Source organism: Pteropus vampyrus, unplaced genomic scaffold (assembly GCF_000151845.1).
Source record: "Pteropus vampyrus isolate Shadow unplaced genomic scaffold, Pvam_2.0 Scaffold5, whole genome shotgun sequence".
Lineage (NCBI taxonomy): Eukaryota > Metazoa > Chordata > Mammalia > Chiroptera > Pteropodidae > Pteropus > Pteropus vampyrus.
Window position 1 is genome coordinate 2749123 of NW_011888786.1, and position 17143 is coordinate 2766265.

Sequence of the window (17143 nt, forward strand, 5' to 3'; positions counted from 1 at the left end):
AGTTTCTATCTATAAACAGGAATATACTATTGTAATTTAGATGGTATATTTTGTATAACTACTCAGACTACATTTTGATAACCTTATATAATGTATCTTTAGTATGCATGTGGATCAAAGCAGCATTATAGTTTCTCTGGAAGTAATTACTTGAATTCTAAACATGGAATTCAAAGGTATGTGATTATTTAGCAATGCTATGTGACTAAATTTTGATTTGTTTCCATTTCAGTCTCATGAAGCAAACAGCAATGCAGTTAGATTTAGAGTGTGCCAGCTCATCAACAGGCTCTTGGGAAGTATGCCAGAAAATGCCCTGATTGATGATGATTTGTTTGATAAACTTAATAAAGCCATGTTTATTAGATTGAAAGATAAAATTCCAAATGTAAGGATACAGGCCGTTCTGGCTCTTTCACGACTTCAGGATCCCAAAGATGATGAATGCCCAGTGGCTAATGGTATGTGTAGCTCCCTAAATCCTTTTTCAGTTTTGTTGACTTTGTTAAATCCTCAGTAGATAATTTTTTTCGTTATGAACTACATATATGAAAGAATATAGGCTTGTATGTGTATATACACATATACATACATATATAATTTAAAAATATGTATATATATTTATAATTTAAAAAAAAACCCCAAGGAACCACCACTCAACTTGAAAAAATAGGCTTCAAAGGTACTGATGATATTGTATCTTATATCTCACTACAATTACATCACTCCCTCAGAGATAACAATTATCCTGAATTTTGGGTTAATTCTCTTGTTTAAACAATTAACTACATGTGGGTATCTCTAATAAGTTTTGCCTATTATTTTGTATGTTGCATGTGTCATATTTTTCTGTGCTCTCACCATTATTTCTAAATGTAACATTCATCCATGTTCTGTTTACTTACTATTTTATAGCATTCTATTGTATGAACATAGCACAGTTTATTATTTCTAATACTGATGGACCTTCTAGTTGTTTCCAGTTATTTTGCTCTTAAAAAATAGTGTTGGTGCAGTGAAGTTATACATGGTTTCTCACGCACAAGTTAGAGTTTTTCTAGGGATGGACTAACTGGAATGGGTACACATTTAGCTTTATGAGATGATATATAAGTGTTCTGCAGAACAGTTCATCAATTAATATTCCCAATAAAAATGCATAAAGGCTTTCATTGATTCACATCCTCTCCGGTGTTTGATATTGCCAGATTTTTAAATTTTTCTTAGTCGGTCATATGATGTAATTGTTATTGCATCTTTTTTTGGATATTTAGCAGCCAGTTATATTTATTCTATTATATAATGCCTATTAATGTGTTCTATCTATTTTTCTGTTGGCTTGTCTCAATGACTTATTGGAGTCCTTTATACTGAAAAATCCTTGGGTTGTATGAATCCTAGATCTCTTACTACTTAACATGGTTTATTGTTTCGCTCTCTTTGGGATGTCTTTTGTTGGACAGAATTTCTTATGTCAAAATTATCAGTCTCTTTGATTTGCACTTGCTTTTATTTAAGAAATCTTTCTCTACCTTTACACTTGTAAAGATAGTTATATTCCACTTTTCCATATATGCCTAAGATATATTTTGGGCACTCCTGTTAATTTTTCTCTTTTTCTTTCTTACTAGCTTTAAAATCAATTTTGATAACTGGTGTTAGTAGATATTTTCTGTTTTTTGTTTTGTTTTGTTTTGTTTTTTTTTTATAGGCGAGGCAACCCTTGGTTGACCTCACAGATTGCAAGGATTACAATCCTTTATTTTTATTTTTTTATTTTTTACGCTTACAGCACCTGGTCTTCCTAGGTAGTCTCCCATCCAAGTACTAACCAGGCCTGACCCTGCTTAGCTTCCGAGATCAGAGGGGATCAGGTTTGTTCAGGGTAGCATGGTTGTAGACAATATTTTCTGGTCTTAAATGATATACCTAATATTGTGTAAAACATGTTCAGTAGTCAATCATGTACTTGATTATAATTTAAAAATTTGAGAAGTAGAGGTGAATAAACATTTATATACAGAAATAGATTTTGTTTCAGTAAGTAAAACCAAAAGTTAATTCTTTTTTTTTGAACTCATTAAAAATCCAAATAGCCCTTTATAATGCCAGGTCAGTTTAAAATAAAGTCCCTGCTATATGAGACTTCTAAATCTTAAAGAGTTGCAAAGGCATAATCTTAATGATGGATTTTCTGTGACTTTAGGGCTATTTGTTTTTAGCGTTAGCCTTCATGCCCAGTCTGGTGACTAATTTCATTTTCTGCCCTTTTTAAGGGAAGTTGGCGGAAAAAAAAAGTCTTCAGTTAAAATTAAATGTGTAAGACTAAAATATGACATTTTAAAGATCCTATTAAATATCAAAATGTGGGTTATCTTATGACTATAATTAAAGAAATATTTCTTTAGTGTACTAAAATGTATCACTTTATTTTTAGCATATGCTACTTTGATTGAAAATGATTCCAATCCAGAAGTTAGGCGGGCAGTGTTATCATGTATTGTGCCCTCAGCAAAGACTTTGCCAAAAATCGTAGGGCGCACCAAGGATGTGAAAGAGACTGTCAGAAAGCTGGCTTATCAGGTAAATAACATCTTGTGTAGGCATATTCTTAAAAGATAAGAAGCTGTACTCTTAAAATACTTTTGAAAAATATTTGGCAAATAATAACGATTCCTTCATTTGAGATTTTTACCAACAGAGAGCTTAGATAATTTAGGTAGAATCTTATTGTATTAATGTGTTACCAGATATTAAATTTTTTTGGAGATTCTGGGTAATTTTCTTAGATGGAGATATTACTAGTTATGAAATTTGTAAACTATGTTGAGTTTAATAACCATCTTTTTATTATCTTTTTAAGGTTTTAGCCGAAAAGGTTCATATAAGAGTTATGTCCATTGCTCAGAGAGTAATGCTCCTTCAACAAGGTCTTAGTGACAGATCAGGTAAGATATCTTTACATACAAAACTTCAGTAGATTTTGAGTTCAGACTTAAAAGATTTAATAAACAACTGTCCTAAATTAGGTCAGGTGAACCTATTATTTCCATAGCCCTGTCAGAAATTTATCTTGGTGTATAATATAGAAAACATTTTCTAGGTTTTAAGAGTTTGTTCCAATTTTTCTGTTTTATAAATGGAAAAACTAGCTGAAGGCTACAGAGCTAATTTACATCAGAAGTAGGGCTGGATCTGTTTTCTAGCTCTCCCTCCCTAGTAAAAATGCTGTCTATCCTCTTTGTGTATATTTTGATTATACAGTCATTAGGAATGGTCATACTAGTATAATTTTCTTAGTTTATTGTTTGTTTTTTCTTTTTGTCCCTGTTGCAACTAGAGGATCTGCTTGCAGGAATGAGGAATGATAGATTTTTAATTTCCAATCCATATGAGAAGGCTAAGATGACTTAATTTTACTATAGCAAGAAAAACCAGAGTTTGAAAACATTCTCAGAGGACTAATGACTAGGATGACTTTAAAAACTGGGAATAAGGTTCGTTTAGTGATACATGCTTGCATGATTCCCTACTGCAAATAGCAGTCACGTGTAATAGATGAAGTCAGTCAACAAGTGAAATATTGGTATTATATTGTCTAAACCAAGACCCGAAGCCCAGGGAATGCAGGGGAGAAGGAATGCAAAGATATTTTTGTTGGTTGAGTATTTGGTTCTGACCTTTTCTCTTTTTATTTGGAAATGAGCAACATAGTGATTTTTCCTTAGTATGCTTTGTTCTGCCTCTTAGTCTCTTTCCGTTTTCATTATAAATACTGACTTAAATGTTAATACTGATCTGAGACGTTAAAACAAAATACGGGAAATGGAAGCTAGAGGGAGCCTCTGTTTACTTACGTTTCAAATGACTTAACAGATGCTGTGAAACAAGCAACACAGAAGCATCTTCTCCAAGGCTGGTTACGTTTCTCTGACGGAAATATATTAGAGTTGCTTCATCGGTTGGATGTGGAAAATTCTTCTGAAGTGGCCATCTCTGTTCTCAATGCCTTATTTTCAGTGACTCCTCTTAATGAACTGGCAGAAATCTGTAAAAATAATGATGGCAGGTATATATGAAGTATTCATTCTTTAAAATGTGATGCTGATGAACTTTTGCAATTAAACTTAGTCTCCTCGTATATGTCTTTTTCCACTTTTTTCCTTCTTGTATAAGAATTCAGTTCTTTACCATAGACTACATTATTATTATTATTATTATTATTATTCTTTTTTCATTTTGTTGCCTTGATTTTTTACATTAGCCTACCATGGAAAGCCCAACAACGTGTATTCCTATAGTATGTTTGCTCATTTACTGTTTTTTTTTCTTTTGGTCTAAATATTTTCACTCTTTGTTTTCCATTCTTTTATGTGTGGATAACTTAATGACTTTGCAATTAAAAGGATGGCGGTTACAAATTCCCATTTTTCTATTTAGTTCAAATTTTAGCTGGCTGTTAAGATCATGCTTTTATTCTCTCCTTTTTAAATGAAGGAAATTGATTCCAGTGGAAACATTAACTCCTGAAATTGCTTTGTATTGGCGTACCCTTTGTGAATATTTGAAGTCAAAAGGAGACGAAGGTGAAGAATTTTTAGAGCAAATTTTGCCAGAGCCTGTAGTATATGCAGAGTATTTACTGAGGTAAAAATTTTTCCTTTGGTTTGGAATGTACTTGTGTTGCCATATGTGTCAACCTCCCAGCCCTCCTCCCTCAAAGACATGCTTGATTGGAAATAAGTTAAAAACTTTTTTTTTTTTTTTTTTTGGTTAGGTAGAGATAAATAGGTGTGCACATTGAGTCTTTCTGAGGAATATCTTGTGTTGGTCAGGATACTGAAAGATCAAAGTCAGTGTGTTTCGGGACATCTGAAAAGTGTTAAGATGTGATTATGTACATTTCTTCATAAAGTTGATAATGATGATGCGTTACTCTTTGAAACTGGTTGGCATACTTTTTCTAAGTGCAAGACACTAAGTATTGTAGAGTCTGTGGACAATACTGTCTCTGTCACAGTTATTCAGCTCTGCTGTGGTGATGTAAAAGCAGCCAGAGACAATGTGTAATGAACGATTGTGACTTTCTTGATAAAACTTTTATCAATTTTTACAGATGCTAAAATTTGAACTTCATCTAATTTTCACATATACATATATATATATATACACACACACACGTATATATTTTCACATGTATTTTTAAACTTATTTAACAATGTAAAAATTTTAGCTTGCAAGCTATGCAAAAAAAAGCAGTAGGCTGGATTTGGTGCATGGACCATAGTTTTCCAACTGACAGGGTGGACCTTTGTAGCCAGTTTTAGTATTAATTAATTTGGCTTTTTGTTTAAAAGTTTGTTTTTCAAAATGTACTTTTTTCTTAAATTATTTTGAATTACTGTGATTTCTCCTTATTTCACCTCAAAATTAAACAAGTAAAACATGAATGCATTTTTGTCAAAATTCTAATATAGATGTACATAGAATAAAAATGTGGAATTTCCTTTTATCTCCTAATTCCTCAATCTCATTGATTTCCTTATAGTTAACAACTAAACAATTTGGAGTATACACTTTCAAACCCTTTCTCTACATTTATGCACCAGTATATTAAATGCAGAAATGCTTTTTTTAAATATAGCATACTTCATAATTTTTTTTAACTGCTGGTGTCTGAGACCATTATATGTTGGTACATATAAATCTCTCACCGTAGTAACAACGACATATCATTTACTCCTCTGTTGATGGACATTTAGGGTATTTCCAGTTTTCACTGATGATAAAGGTGTGTTCAACTTTCTTGTACATTTAGATGTGCCTTTCTGATTTTGTGGGGTTAATTCTCAGAAGTGGAATTCCTGGGCCAAAGTTAATATACATTTTGATAGATATTGGAGTGTAGATTTTTAACTTTGTGCTTTGATGCATTTTTAAATAGATTCTTGCATATAATATGAATTATGGGCCTAAGTTCTCTCCATGTGAAATATACTATCCTGCTTTTGCCAATAAAAGTCTCATATATAAGTAGGAAGCAAAACTGTGAATACATTTGAATTTTGTATGCCAAATATTAAATTCAGGATAAATATCTTAAATGTGAGCCAAAATAGAAACTTATAGCTTGAGCTCATAGAAATATTACAAAAACCATATGTGAATTTTCTAAGTGTTTTGATGGTAATTATTTCAGGCTTTAAAATTTAATTAGAGTATTTATTATAATGCTGTTTAGGCCATATTGAAATATTTCCAAAAAGAATGAGTTTGATGCAATGTTTAGTATATATCAATGTAAAAGTAATAAATGCCTATAGAAGACAAAATATTAAAAAAAATGAAATATTAATAAGTAACATAGAGGGGGAACGTCTTCTCAAGGACTGTTTCACGAATTGATTCTTAGTTGATTAATACCGACATGTAAAGAGCTTGGGTCCTCATTCTTATATTTCCTTTGTCCCTTAATCTGTGAGTTTTGAGATGATTTTAATCAACTTGTTTATTTCACTTATAGAGAGGAAAAGTTTAAAAATCGTATTTTATTACTGAAAGAACACAAGAAATAGGACGATTGTCTTTTGGGAGCAACATTACTAGATAGGACAAGTTTACTCAGGTACAGCAACAAAATTAAATGGAAAAATTGTTTTCTGATAGTGTGAGAAATATATTTTCAGACATTTCATAGCAGGAAGAGTTAGTGACTCAGAATTCTGATATGAAACAATTTTCTGTTATCCAAAGTATTCACATTAAGAGAGGAATCCGGGATATTAAATGAGGCTTATCAAATTTGAGTATGAAAAAGGGACACGAATAAAATTTTTGGAAAGCTACCTTAAATACAAATTTTTGATTTATGAGCCTTTATATACTCTTGGTTATCATTTTATAAAATGAGTCGATTTATTCATTTTACATAATTCTGCAGTTTCTAGGACTTGATTCTTGTGGACATTTTAAAAATGACATTTTTGAACCAGATTGTTTTTCATATTCCAACCAAAAGGCACGTAGGTGTTTAAGTTTAAACCCTTAATTCTGCTTTTAAGTAGCTTCCCCCTCCCTCTATCTTTTGTAGGCTATTGAATATTTTCTAGGTCAGGGTTGTAAGAGGCTTTAATTTGGGCAGTTGATGGTGCTTTTTCAGTAGCACCTGCACTAAGACACTGCAAAGCTTAGTTAGGCCCCTAAGCTAGAATAATACAAATTCCTGACACCATGTATGTTTTTCTGATTTTTTTAAAAGATCATTGTGTTCATGATTTAATCCTGTAATGACTATTATTTTTGCTGCTATTCTTTTAAACAACAAAATAATGGTTAATTAGGGATGATGGAAGACTAGCTCTTCATAAATAATTGGATTTTGAGGAAAGGCTTCAGAACTTTATAACAGAATACTAGTGACATCGAAATATTTAGTTATCAATTTGAGAGACAAATATGAACCTTTTGAAAATTTCCCATAGGAAGTTTGAATCTTTAATGAAAGTACATTTTTCAAATTTTTTGTTTCAGGCCATCAAGTTCGTGAAAGTCCATGATAATGGCATAGAATTTACTCTGTAGACCAAATTAGTATAACATGGTATAAACATCCATATATTTGCACTAATATGAACTGAAAAGATGCTTTTCTAACCTGTTTGGGAGCTGTTTAATATTCTTAACAGATTCTATACATTTTATTAATTCTACTTGTTTTAGTTATATTCAGAGCATTCCAGTCGTTAATGATGAGCAGATAAATGACTTTTCCTATATTGGAAATTTGATGACAAAAGAGTTCATAGGTCAACAGTTGATTCTAATTATCAAGTCTTTGGATACCAGTGAAGAAGGAGGAAGGTATGTCTAAATGTTCTAATGTGCTCTTCTGAATTTTTTGTTTTGAAATATAGTCTCGTTATAATATGATTAACTATATTTAACCTAGCTCTCTAATGTGCTATAAAAAGTATTTTCTTTCCTTTTATATATGTAATATATGAGGAAATATATCCCTTTCCTCCCCCAACTCCTGTGTGTTTATGTGTGTATGTATAAAATATGAGGTCTTAATTCATTTTTTTGGAATAAATCAATGAAATTGCAGATGTTTGCTTAAAAATCTATTTGTCTTTATTATAGTAGAGGGCTAGTAATACTATCTAAAAGATTTGATTCACTGCTGGTATTTTGTCATTTCATCTGTTGATTTATGAAAGATTGTAAGGTCATTTATAAATTTTTTTTTTTGTAGAACATGAATTTTTGACCTAAAATTTGTACATATTTTTTTGTATTTCAGTTCTTTTTTATATTTAAGTCTGCGTAATAGATGAAATGTTAGAGATAAAATGTGTTTCTACTGTCCTATTTAAATTAAAATAGTTCTTTTTGAATGCAGGAAACGACTGCTGGCTATTTTACAGGAGATTCTTACTCTACATACAACCCCGATATCTCTAATTTCTTTTCTTGTTGAGAGACTGCTCCACATAATTATAGATGATGATAAGAGAATACAAATTGTAAGTATTTTCTTCGTTGTTGATAAAGATAACAAGTTTTGGTAAATGACTGAGGATTGTCTTACCTTTTAGTACTTTTTGCTTTGTCTTAAATTGCCTTTTGTTTTAGGTTTGTCTCTATCAAGCTTTTAAACTTAAAAACAAATCTTTCTCACACATATTTTAAAAAAAATCTCTTAGCATACCTATCATTGTGTTGTATCGGTTTGAAATGGAGCGGGTTAGGGAAGTGGTGACATGTCGCCATTGGTCACTAGCGTGTTTGAGAGCTGGCTCAAGTTAGACATACCTGGGTTCAGATCCCCTCTTAACACTTTCTGGCTTTGTGACTTTAGGCAAGTTATTTAATTTAGCTTTTTCACTCATCCACAAAGTAAAAATAACAATAAAACCTACTTTTCATTGTTCAATGAAATAATGTTCATAAAGTGCTTTATAAATGCAGAAATAAATGTTATAATATTACTGGTATTTTCTCTGGGGTAGGCATAAAAGCCAGCCGTGTATCATCGCTTTTCATAAAATCATACCGTCTTGGAGTTGTAAATTAATTCAGAGGTCGTCTTTCCAACCCCTCCTTGCACATACATACTTATACATAAATCTCTTCTACGACATTTCCAGTTAGTGGTTATCCAGTGTCTGCTTAAGTACCCTCATTTGAGATGCACTGTTTTCTGAATCAGCCAACTCCAGTGTCCCAGTGACTCTGAAAAGAAGGTCTTTTGTTATGCTGTCATTATTTATGCTTTGTATATTCAAAGGAACAATAAAAGAGAATTCTGTTTTTTATATTTAGCTCCTATAGAGCTGAACAAGGGAAGGAGTTGAAAATTTTGGGTAGAGAATTTTAGTTTTATAGTGCTTAAGGTTATACAATATAAGGCTATATAATATTAATTTTTTGTTTTTCAAGCAATATTAGAATTTATCTTCGATGTCTATGTGCCTATTATCTTCCCATAATCTTACACTTTTTAGACACATATTGTTGGGTCATTTTTTTCTAAAATTGTCGAGCAAATAGAATGTGTACCATTTTTACTTGCATATTTTGTTGTTTTTCAAGAGATTCAGGATACGACTTGGAGTTTTATGTAGCAATTTGAAGTCATTTTCTGAAATAGAACATATTAAATCATGTACTCTGAATTATAACTTTCCTTAATCAGGTTACAGAAATTATCTCAGAGATTCGGGCACCCATTGTTACTGTTGATGTTAATAATGACCCAGCTGATGCAAGAAAGAAAGAGCTGAAGGTAAATCTCTTCTAAATTAAAGAAATGCTTGAGTATAATGTTGTGCAAGTCTTTTATTCCTTCTTGCTATACATTTTCAAAATTGTTCTCACAAAGTTATTAACTATTCTAAGAGTATCTAAAATGTTAGCAGATTATGTCAGTCTGAAAGATTTGCAGGAAGACCGTAACTTTGTATATGCCTGACTGATTAAATTTGGGGTCATTGAGATATTAAAGTATATTCTTTAATTTGCTACAGATTTTCATATTAATAGTTTTTGTTTGGTATTTACATAATCAATTTATATCTTTCCTTAGATGGCTGAAATAAAAGTTAAACTTATTGAGGCAAAAGCAGCTTTGGAAAATTGCATTACCTTACAGGATTTTAATAAAGCATCAGAATTAAAAGAAGAAATTAAAATATTAGAAGACGCCAGAGTAAACCTATTGAAAGAGACAGAGCAACTTGAAATTAAAGAAGTCCATGTAGAGAAGGTATAGATAACTTTCTTCTACTAAATTTTAGCTGTTATTAATCATCTCAACTAAACTTTGTTTTCTTTCTTAGCTCAAAGCTGCCAGAATGTATTTACTTCGGAGAGATTTTTAACAGTATCATGAATTAATATGAAAAATTTCTTTCCTCTCCTATTCGTTTGTATTTTGGACTTTGAAAGGCTTTAATTTAATTATTGTAGCTAGGACTTTATTTGTTCTCTTCAGTGCTAATTTCTAGAATCCGAAGTCTTTCTGCCTTCTTGTGGTTTCCTCCTGTTTTCGATGTGTGTGTGTATGTGTGTGTGTCTTCAGTGGTTCAGAAAAGGAAAATGCATTCATCTATTCATCTTTTCTGTATTTGTGGAAGACTCATGACCTTTCTGCTGCTAGGAAAAGAATTTCTATGGTAACCATACCATTATACACATATCTTTTAAAGCTTAATTACAGGAATGCATTGCATAATGGGGATAAATTCTGAGAAATGCGTCATTAGGTGATTTTGTCAGTGTGAACATTATAGAATGCACTTCACAAACCTAGATACAGTATAGCTTACTGCACACCTAGGCTATATGGTATAGCTTACTACTCCTAGGCTACAAACCTGTATAGTATGTTAGCGTACTGCATACTGTAGGCAGTTGTAACACAACAGTAAGTATTTGTGTATCCAAATATACCTAAACATAGAAGAGGTACCATAAAAATACAGTACAAAAGATAAAGTACATGTGTGTGTGCTCAACACATGGTTTGAAGGAGGAGGACGGCTGTGGAGGGAGGTGTCGTCGGAGGGGTCGTGCAGGTCCGGAGGAGCGATGTAGGAAGGAACCTAGAAAAGGAGAGAGAGGGAGAGCAGGTATTGAAAGAGACCCAGAGATAGAGCTTGAGACGACAAATATAAAAGGGAGAGGGAGAGGAGAGAGGGAGAAACAGGACTGGGAGGAAAGGGATGAAGACACACGGAGGGAGGGGTGGGGGATGGAGTTTGTGTGCGGGAGTGGGTGCGTGTGGGTGTGTACGCGCCTGTGCGGCAAGGCAGGGGCCGGGTCCCAGCGCCCCTCCTCCCCAGCCTTCTCCCGCCCTCCCTTGCCGACTCCCGGTCTCAGCCACAGGCTGGCGCAGGGCAGGTGGTCAGCATGCTTAGCCTCTTCACCTATTTAAACCACCCAGAGCTGGCAGTAAATTTAACACCTAGTCATTGCAAGCCTTCTCCTTTCAACATTGCAAGCAAACTTTGCTTGTAATCCATTAGAGTCTCATGGGACCATCACTGACTTAACATGATGCGGTGCCTGACTGTACTCTTTTTAGTCGTGCTACTCATCCAGTAATTAAAAATTTGCCTTACCCAAGGATCATGGTGAACCACTAAAGGGTTTTAAGTGGTAGGGTGAGATTTATGTCTTAGATCACTGTTCATCAGGAAGTGGGTTGCAGCATGTAAAAACCTAGTCAGGCATACTAGTTGGAAGACCGTTAACAGTAATGTAGGCTTGAAGTGACTGCAGTGTGAACAAGATGATGGTGGTGGATATGGAAAGAAGCGATAGATTTGAGAAATATTTAAGAATTAGTAATGAAGAAGAGTGAGTCAAGAATATGTGCTAGGTCTTTTGGTTTGGACAACTAGGTAGATGGCAGTGATATTTATGGAGATAGCACAGAAGGAGGTGGGATTTGGGCGATGATGTGTTAATTCCCTTTAGGACATTGTGAGTTTGAGAAGCCTGTGGAAAATGACTTCTGGCTGTATATATGAATATGAAACTTCGAAAATAGCTGGGCTAGCTCATAGATGGTAAATGAAATTGTACGACTGGATAAGGTTGCCCGGGGTTGTCTGCAGAGGCAGTATACCAAGGACAAAGCCCTGAGAAAGACATTTAAGGGTTGGGCAGAAGATAGTCTTACTAATGCGGAATATTTTGTGTTTCATTTTAGAATGATGCTGACACACTACAGAAGTGTCTTATTTTGTGCTATGAACTGTTGAAGCAAATGTCCACCTCAGTAGGTATAGGTGCAACCATGAATGGCATCATTGAATCTTTGGTATGTTGGTGGCCTTTGAAGCTTTATTTTATTCCACTCCTTCCTCATTTTATAAGTAATATTTTCTTTGGGGTTCAAAACAAAGAAAAAAGATGATCATTTTAAACATCTGATAAATATAAATGGTAAAAAAAATATAGTGGCTGCTTCATACTGTGAAGATTAAATTAAGATAATGCATAGAAAGAACTTGGTATATGTTATTCCTTTGAAAACCTTTGAGAAAATTATTTTATGTTGGACAGAGATGCAGAATATCTTTATTCTTTGAATCATAAGAGTAAATACTGAAACAAACAACAGAATTATTTATGTACTGAATCTTGCTGTATAGTAAGAGTATGAGAAAGTTTTATCGTGAGCCCTGTGAAGGGAATTTGTATATTAGTATATATTTAAAATACTTTTTTACTTAAGTAACCCTTCATAGGTCATCTCCATTTTACTGACCTTGGAGACAAATACTGCAAGACTCTAGAACAGCATTGCCTGATAGAAGAAATAAAATGCAAACCACACGTAACTTTAAATTTTTTAGTAGCCACATTTAAAAAATAAAAAAACCCGGTGAAATTAATTTTAATATATTTAACCCAATATACCCAAAATGTTATTGCTTCATCGTTTACCTAATACATAAACGACTGAAGTGATGCTACTCTGTTTCTCATAGGGAGTCTTTAGAGTGCATCTCAGCCTGCGCCAGTCACGTTTCAGGCACTTGGCGGTCACGTGGTTAGTGGCCGCGGCATCAGACAGCGCCTCCCTAGAGCCTTCTTTTTAGTTGTGCTACTCATCCAAGGCAAGTTTTGAATGTACCCAAGCTCTTTCAGGAGTCTCCCCAAATTGTTTTTACTTGGGATTAGTGAAAAACAGCCACTGAAATTGTGATCTAAAATTTAGATTTTTGGATTGTCATGAGTTTCTTAATGCAGTTAGAAAGACCAATTATTGTTTACCACAGTCTAGAGCTTTTGATTAAAATTAGATTCTCTTAAACCATTAGAATTTATTATTTTTAGTGAAGCAGGTGTTTTTACCGAAAAGTGATGCTTTTAAAGTTCTACTTGCATACTGTATGTCTGGTCCTATTGCAAGAGAATGGTAAATTATGGATGGTAAATTATAATATAGTTAACTAAACAATTGTAGTACTAAATATGAAGACTATCTATGTAGGAAAAGATACACAATGTTGAGTGAAGAAAGAACACAAAATTGAATGTTCATAATAATTTTAAGTATATAAAAACAATCTGTCTAAAGATCTTTAGACTTGAGTGATGTAAGTGAATAAGATATTTAGATATAGGAGTTATAATATTTTTTTGAAATTACTATTTAAGTGAAAATAAATTGAACAAATATTGAACATCTATATACTAAATGCCGGGGAAAAGAGTATTCATGGTATGTAAAGCACACATAGACTGTCCTCATGGATCTTCTGATGGATCTTCTCAGCAGGGCAGGGGGACATCAGTCAAAAAAGTGGAACCTTATCCCATTGATCATTGCTATGAATAAGAATTATATGATCACATGTAAACATACAATAGTGGAATTCGGTGTGTTTTGGAAGGTGACCTTGATCAATAGTAGACATTCACTATGTGAAGGAGGGAAGACTGTTCTCGACCTGCTCTGTACAGCATAGTAGCTGCCAGCTATGTGTGGCTCTTGTAAACCTGTGGCTGTCAAAAAGTAGTTCAGATGATGTAAGTGTAAAAATACACTGGGTTTCGAAGACTTACGTCAAACAACAGAATGCAAATTACCTCAGTTTTTAAATATTGATTACGCATGATAATATTTTGGTTATATTGGGTAAAATAAGAGTTTTACCTGTTTCTTTTTACTTTAATGTGGCTATTTGATTTTCTAATTAAAAATGACATATGTGGCTTGCATTATATTTCTGTTGGATAGCACTGAGTGGGAGGCATCAAAATCAGACCAGCTGAATCAGAAAAGAGCAAGGGGTCACGTATAAGATGACACTGGGAAAGAGTACACAATAGGTATATTATATGTCATGTGAAGGAGCTATATCTTTGTCCTATGAGCATTGGAAAGCCACTGAGAAAGTTGTAACAAATGGAGTAGGAGGTTTCTCATGATTGCATTATTTCACTCCAGCTATATTCATGTTTTAGAAATTTATTATTTACCTTTTTTTCAACTGAAAATTGACTTTCTTGAGTTAACAGACAATATGGAAATGTAAATCTAAAAAATCATTCAGAAATTATCATTTTGACCATGTTTTTAAAATTGTAAATTTCTCATCCTGATAAAAATTATTATAATTTGTAATTTATATTAGATTCTTCCTGGAATAATAAGTGTTCATCCTGTAGTAAGAAATCTGGCTGTTTTATGCTTGGGATGCTGTGGAATACAGAATCAGAAATTTGCAAGTAAACACTTTGTATTACTATTACAGGTAGGATTTATCTTGTGACAAAATCTTGATTGCATTTCTTGAAATAAATAGTCAGAATCTGTGGTGACAAAGCTAATACTCTAAATTTAATATAGTCCAGACCTATTAATGATGATTATTATGGAAGGCTTTTAAATACTCAACTTTTATTTTTTGATATCTTTCTTATTAAAATACGTCTTTAGAAAAAAGGTGAAATGTCAGCTATTTAAGGTGTTTTTTAAATTAATCATACAGCAAGTATTTATTGAGTGCATATTATATGCCCAGCATTATTCTAGGCTTAGGAAAAAAATAAGATAATTAGCACAAACGAGATAAAATGTAATGGAGTTTACATTTTAGAAGAGGCAAATGAAAAATAATATATAGTACACTAGGAATCAGTGATTCTGGTAGTAATTCTTAAGGAAGGCTTGTTTAGTTCTGTGAAATGTGTTGCTGCCAGGAAATAAAATCCTACATTTTTAAAGAGGTTTGGTGAAGAAATTAGAACCGAAAGTTTTCTGCTTCACTTTCCTGGCTTTTTTGGAGTTGGTTCTTGAATGCTACATTGACCTGGTCATTACTTTTTTTTTTAAGTGGAAGCAGAATCTTACTAGAATATTTGATAGTGAAGGGTTCATTTATGTCTAGCTTATTACTAAGTAGTTTTTTTTTTTTTTGGCTCTAAAAAATGAAGTGAAACATTCATTAAGATGTCCTGTATACCGTTATGAATGCAGCTGAAAATTATAAGTTGTAGTCAAGCTGGAACTCTGATCGAGGAGTTTGGAGGCAGCGGTGATATAGAACTTCTAGTACCGCAGCAAAGGAAATGCCATCGAATTATTTCAAAAGATATTTAATTTCACTTGACCTTTAAAAATGAAATGTGGAATTTGATCCTTTTAATTTTTGCTGACAACATCAATAATAAGTGGTTTGGTCATTTCAGACAGAAGAAATGCAATATGAATTTAATGCTTAAGAGTGCCTTAGAGCATTTTGAAATTATTTAATACTAACTCATCCCCCACTCGAGAGAGGAGGCTAGAGGAACCTTGATACTGTTTGCTCATATGTAATTTTCCGTAGTGAAAAGGAGTTGTCAAAATCAAGTCGATGTGAAAGATAAATGAATATTCCTTATTAAGACCATTCCACAATTTTGCCTTTTTCGTTTGTTTTGTTTAACCAACTTTGATCTCTAAACTTATTTTTTGGGGGGACTAACCTAATATTTGCCTGAATAAAATAACTTAATATAATTTTTTTGTGAATTAAAAATGTTCACGAACGATAGATTCAAATGCAGTAAAATAACATTGAATGTGAAATTTTGCCTATAGTTTGTGTGTTATTCTGTAGTGAGGTTATAAACTTTTAACAGGTGCTAAGAGGGTTCAGTATCAAAAGATGTTAACCACTGAATGGATTCAATTATTTATCTTTATGAAGATATTTTCAGAGCTATCATTGGAAGGTTTTAGATTAAGGGAAAATACCTATCTTCTGGGGGAGTATGAAATGTTTTTAAATCAAGTTTTAGAAATAAAAATTGATTTAAGAAATGTATAAACACTCGATAGGCAGCAGAGGGAAATTATTTAAAAATCTTTCTGAAATAAATATTCAATATTGATAAGTATTGCAAGCCAGTAAATGAGAAAGGCAAGGAAAACCAAGCTGCTGTTGGTGGCATGTTTAGAATTCATAGCATTTGATTTGGGCAAATTTGTAGGTTTTGCCCTAAGAAAATATATAATAGATATGTTCTTGAAATTTCCTTAAAAGTTTTATAATTTTGAGCCATTTTTCTCAATTCACTAATTTGACCATCTTGCAAGTGGTTTTTATTCATTCCGAAGGCTAAGCTGTATAGTCAAGTAGTTTATTAATCACCAAAATTTAAGTGCATTAAGGAATATAGTAAATATCTTTATAATAGAAATAGTCAGCTCTTTTTTTCATGGCTTTGAAATTTGGTGTATAGGAATTCAATCTTCTTATCTCGGGTTAGACTCATACAATCTACTGGGCTTTATGGTTCACCTCCTTTTGTAAAGGAGTCCAGTCCAGTTCATCGAAAACTGAATTCACTGTTAATGAAATCTGAACTTACAGAGCTAACACGAGAAACTTTGGTCTTTAGTGAAACTTGATAACCTGGAAGAGTACTGATGCTTTAATGAATGCTTTTTATTGGTTAGAATGAGTGTTTTTGTCTTGACAGATAGCCGCAAACAATTTCAATATAATTGAACAGGTTTTCTAGATCTTAAATAATAAAATGCTGTAGTTGAACACATTTATTCTTTTTTAAATAAAAGGAACAAATAATATAATCCAGCCTGATATTAGTTCCAGAAATTTCTTGACTGAAGATG

General features: G+C 32.8%; 1 protein-coding gene and 1 pseudogene across 1 annotated transcript in view; one reads left to right on the top strand and one right to left on the bottom strand.

Annotated features, from left to right (window-relative positions):
- The window catches only part of NCAPG (non-SMC condensin I complex subunit G), a 28577-nt gene that overhangs the window by 1713 nt on the left and 9721 nt on the right, over positions 1-17143 (top strand). Inside the window, exons 3-13 of the mRNA XM_011365022.2 lie at positions 233-461; positions 2438-2583; positions 2864-2948; positions 3877-4069; positions 4498-4647; positions 7720-7860; positions 8402-8525; positions 9698-9787; positions 10088-10267; positions 12218-12328; positions 14655-14774. Coding sequence (XP_011363324.1) covers positions 233-461; positions 2438-2583; positions 2864-2948; positions 3877-4069; positions 4498-4647; positions 7720-7860; positions 8402-8525; positions 9698-9787; positions 10088-10267; positions 12218-12328; positions 14655-14774 — 1569 coding nt within the window. The remainder of the gene's footprint in view (positions 1-232; positions 462-2437; positions 2584-2863; positions 2949-3876; positions 4070-4497; positions 4648-7719; positions 7861-8401; positions 8526-9697; positions 9788-10087; positions 10268-12217; positions 12329-14654; positions 14775-17143) is intronic.
- LOC111744144 lies at positions 1784-1902 on the bottom strand (annotated as a pseudogene).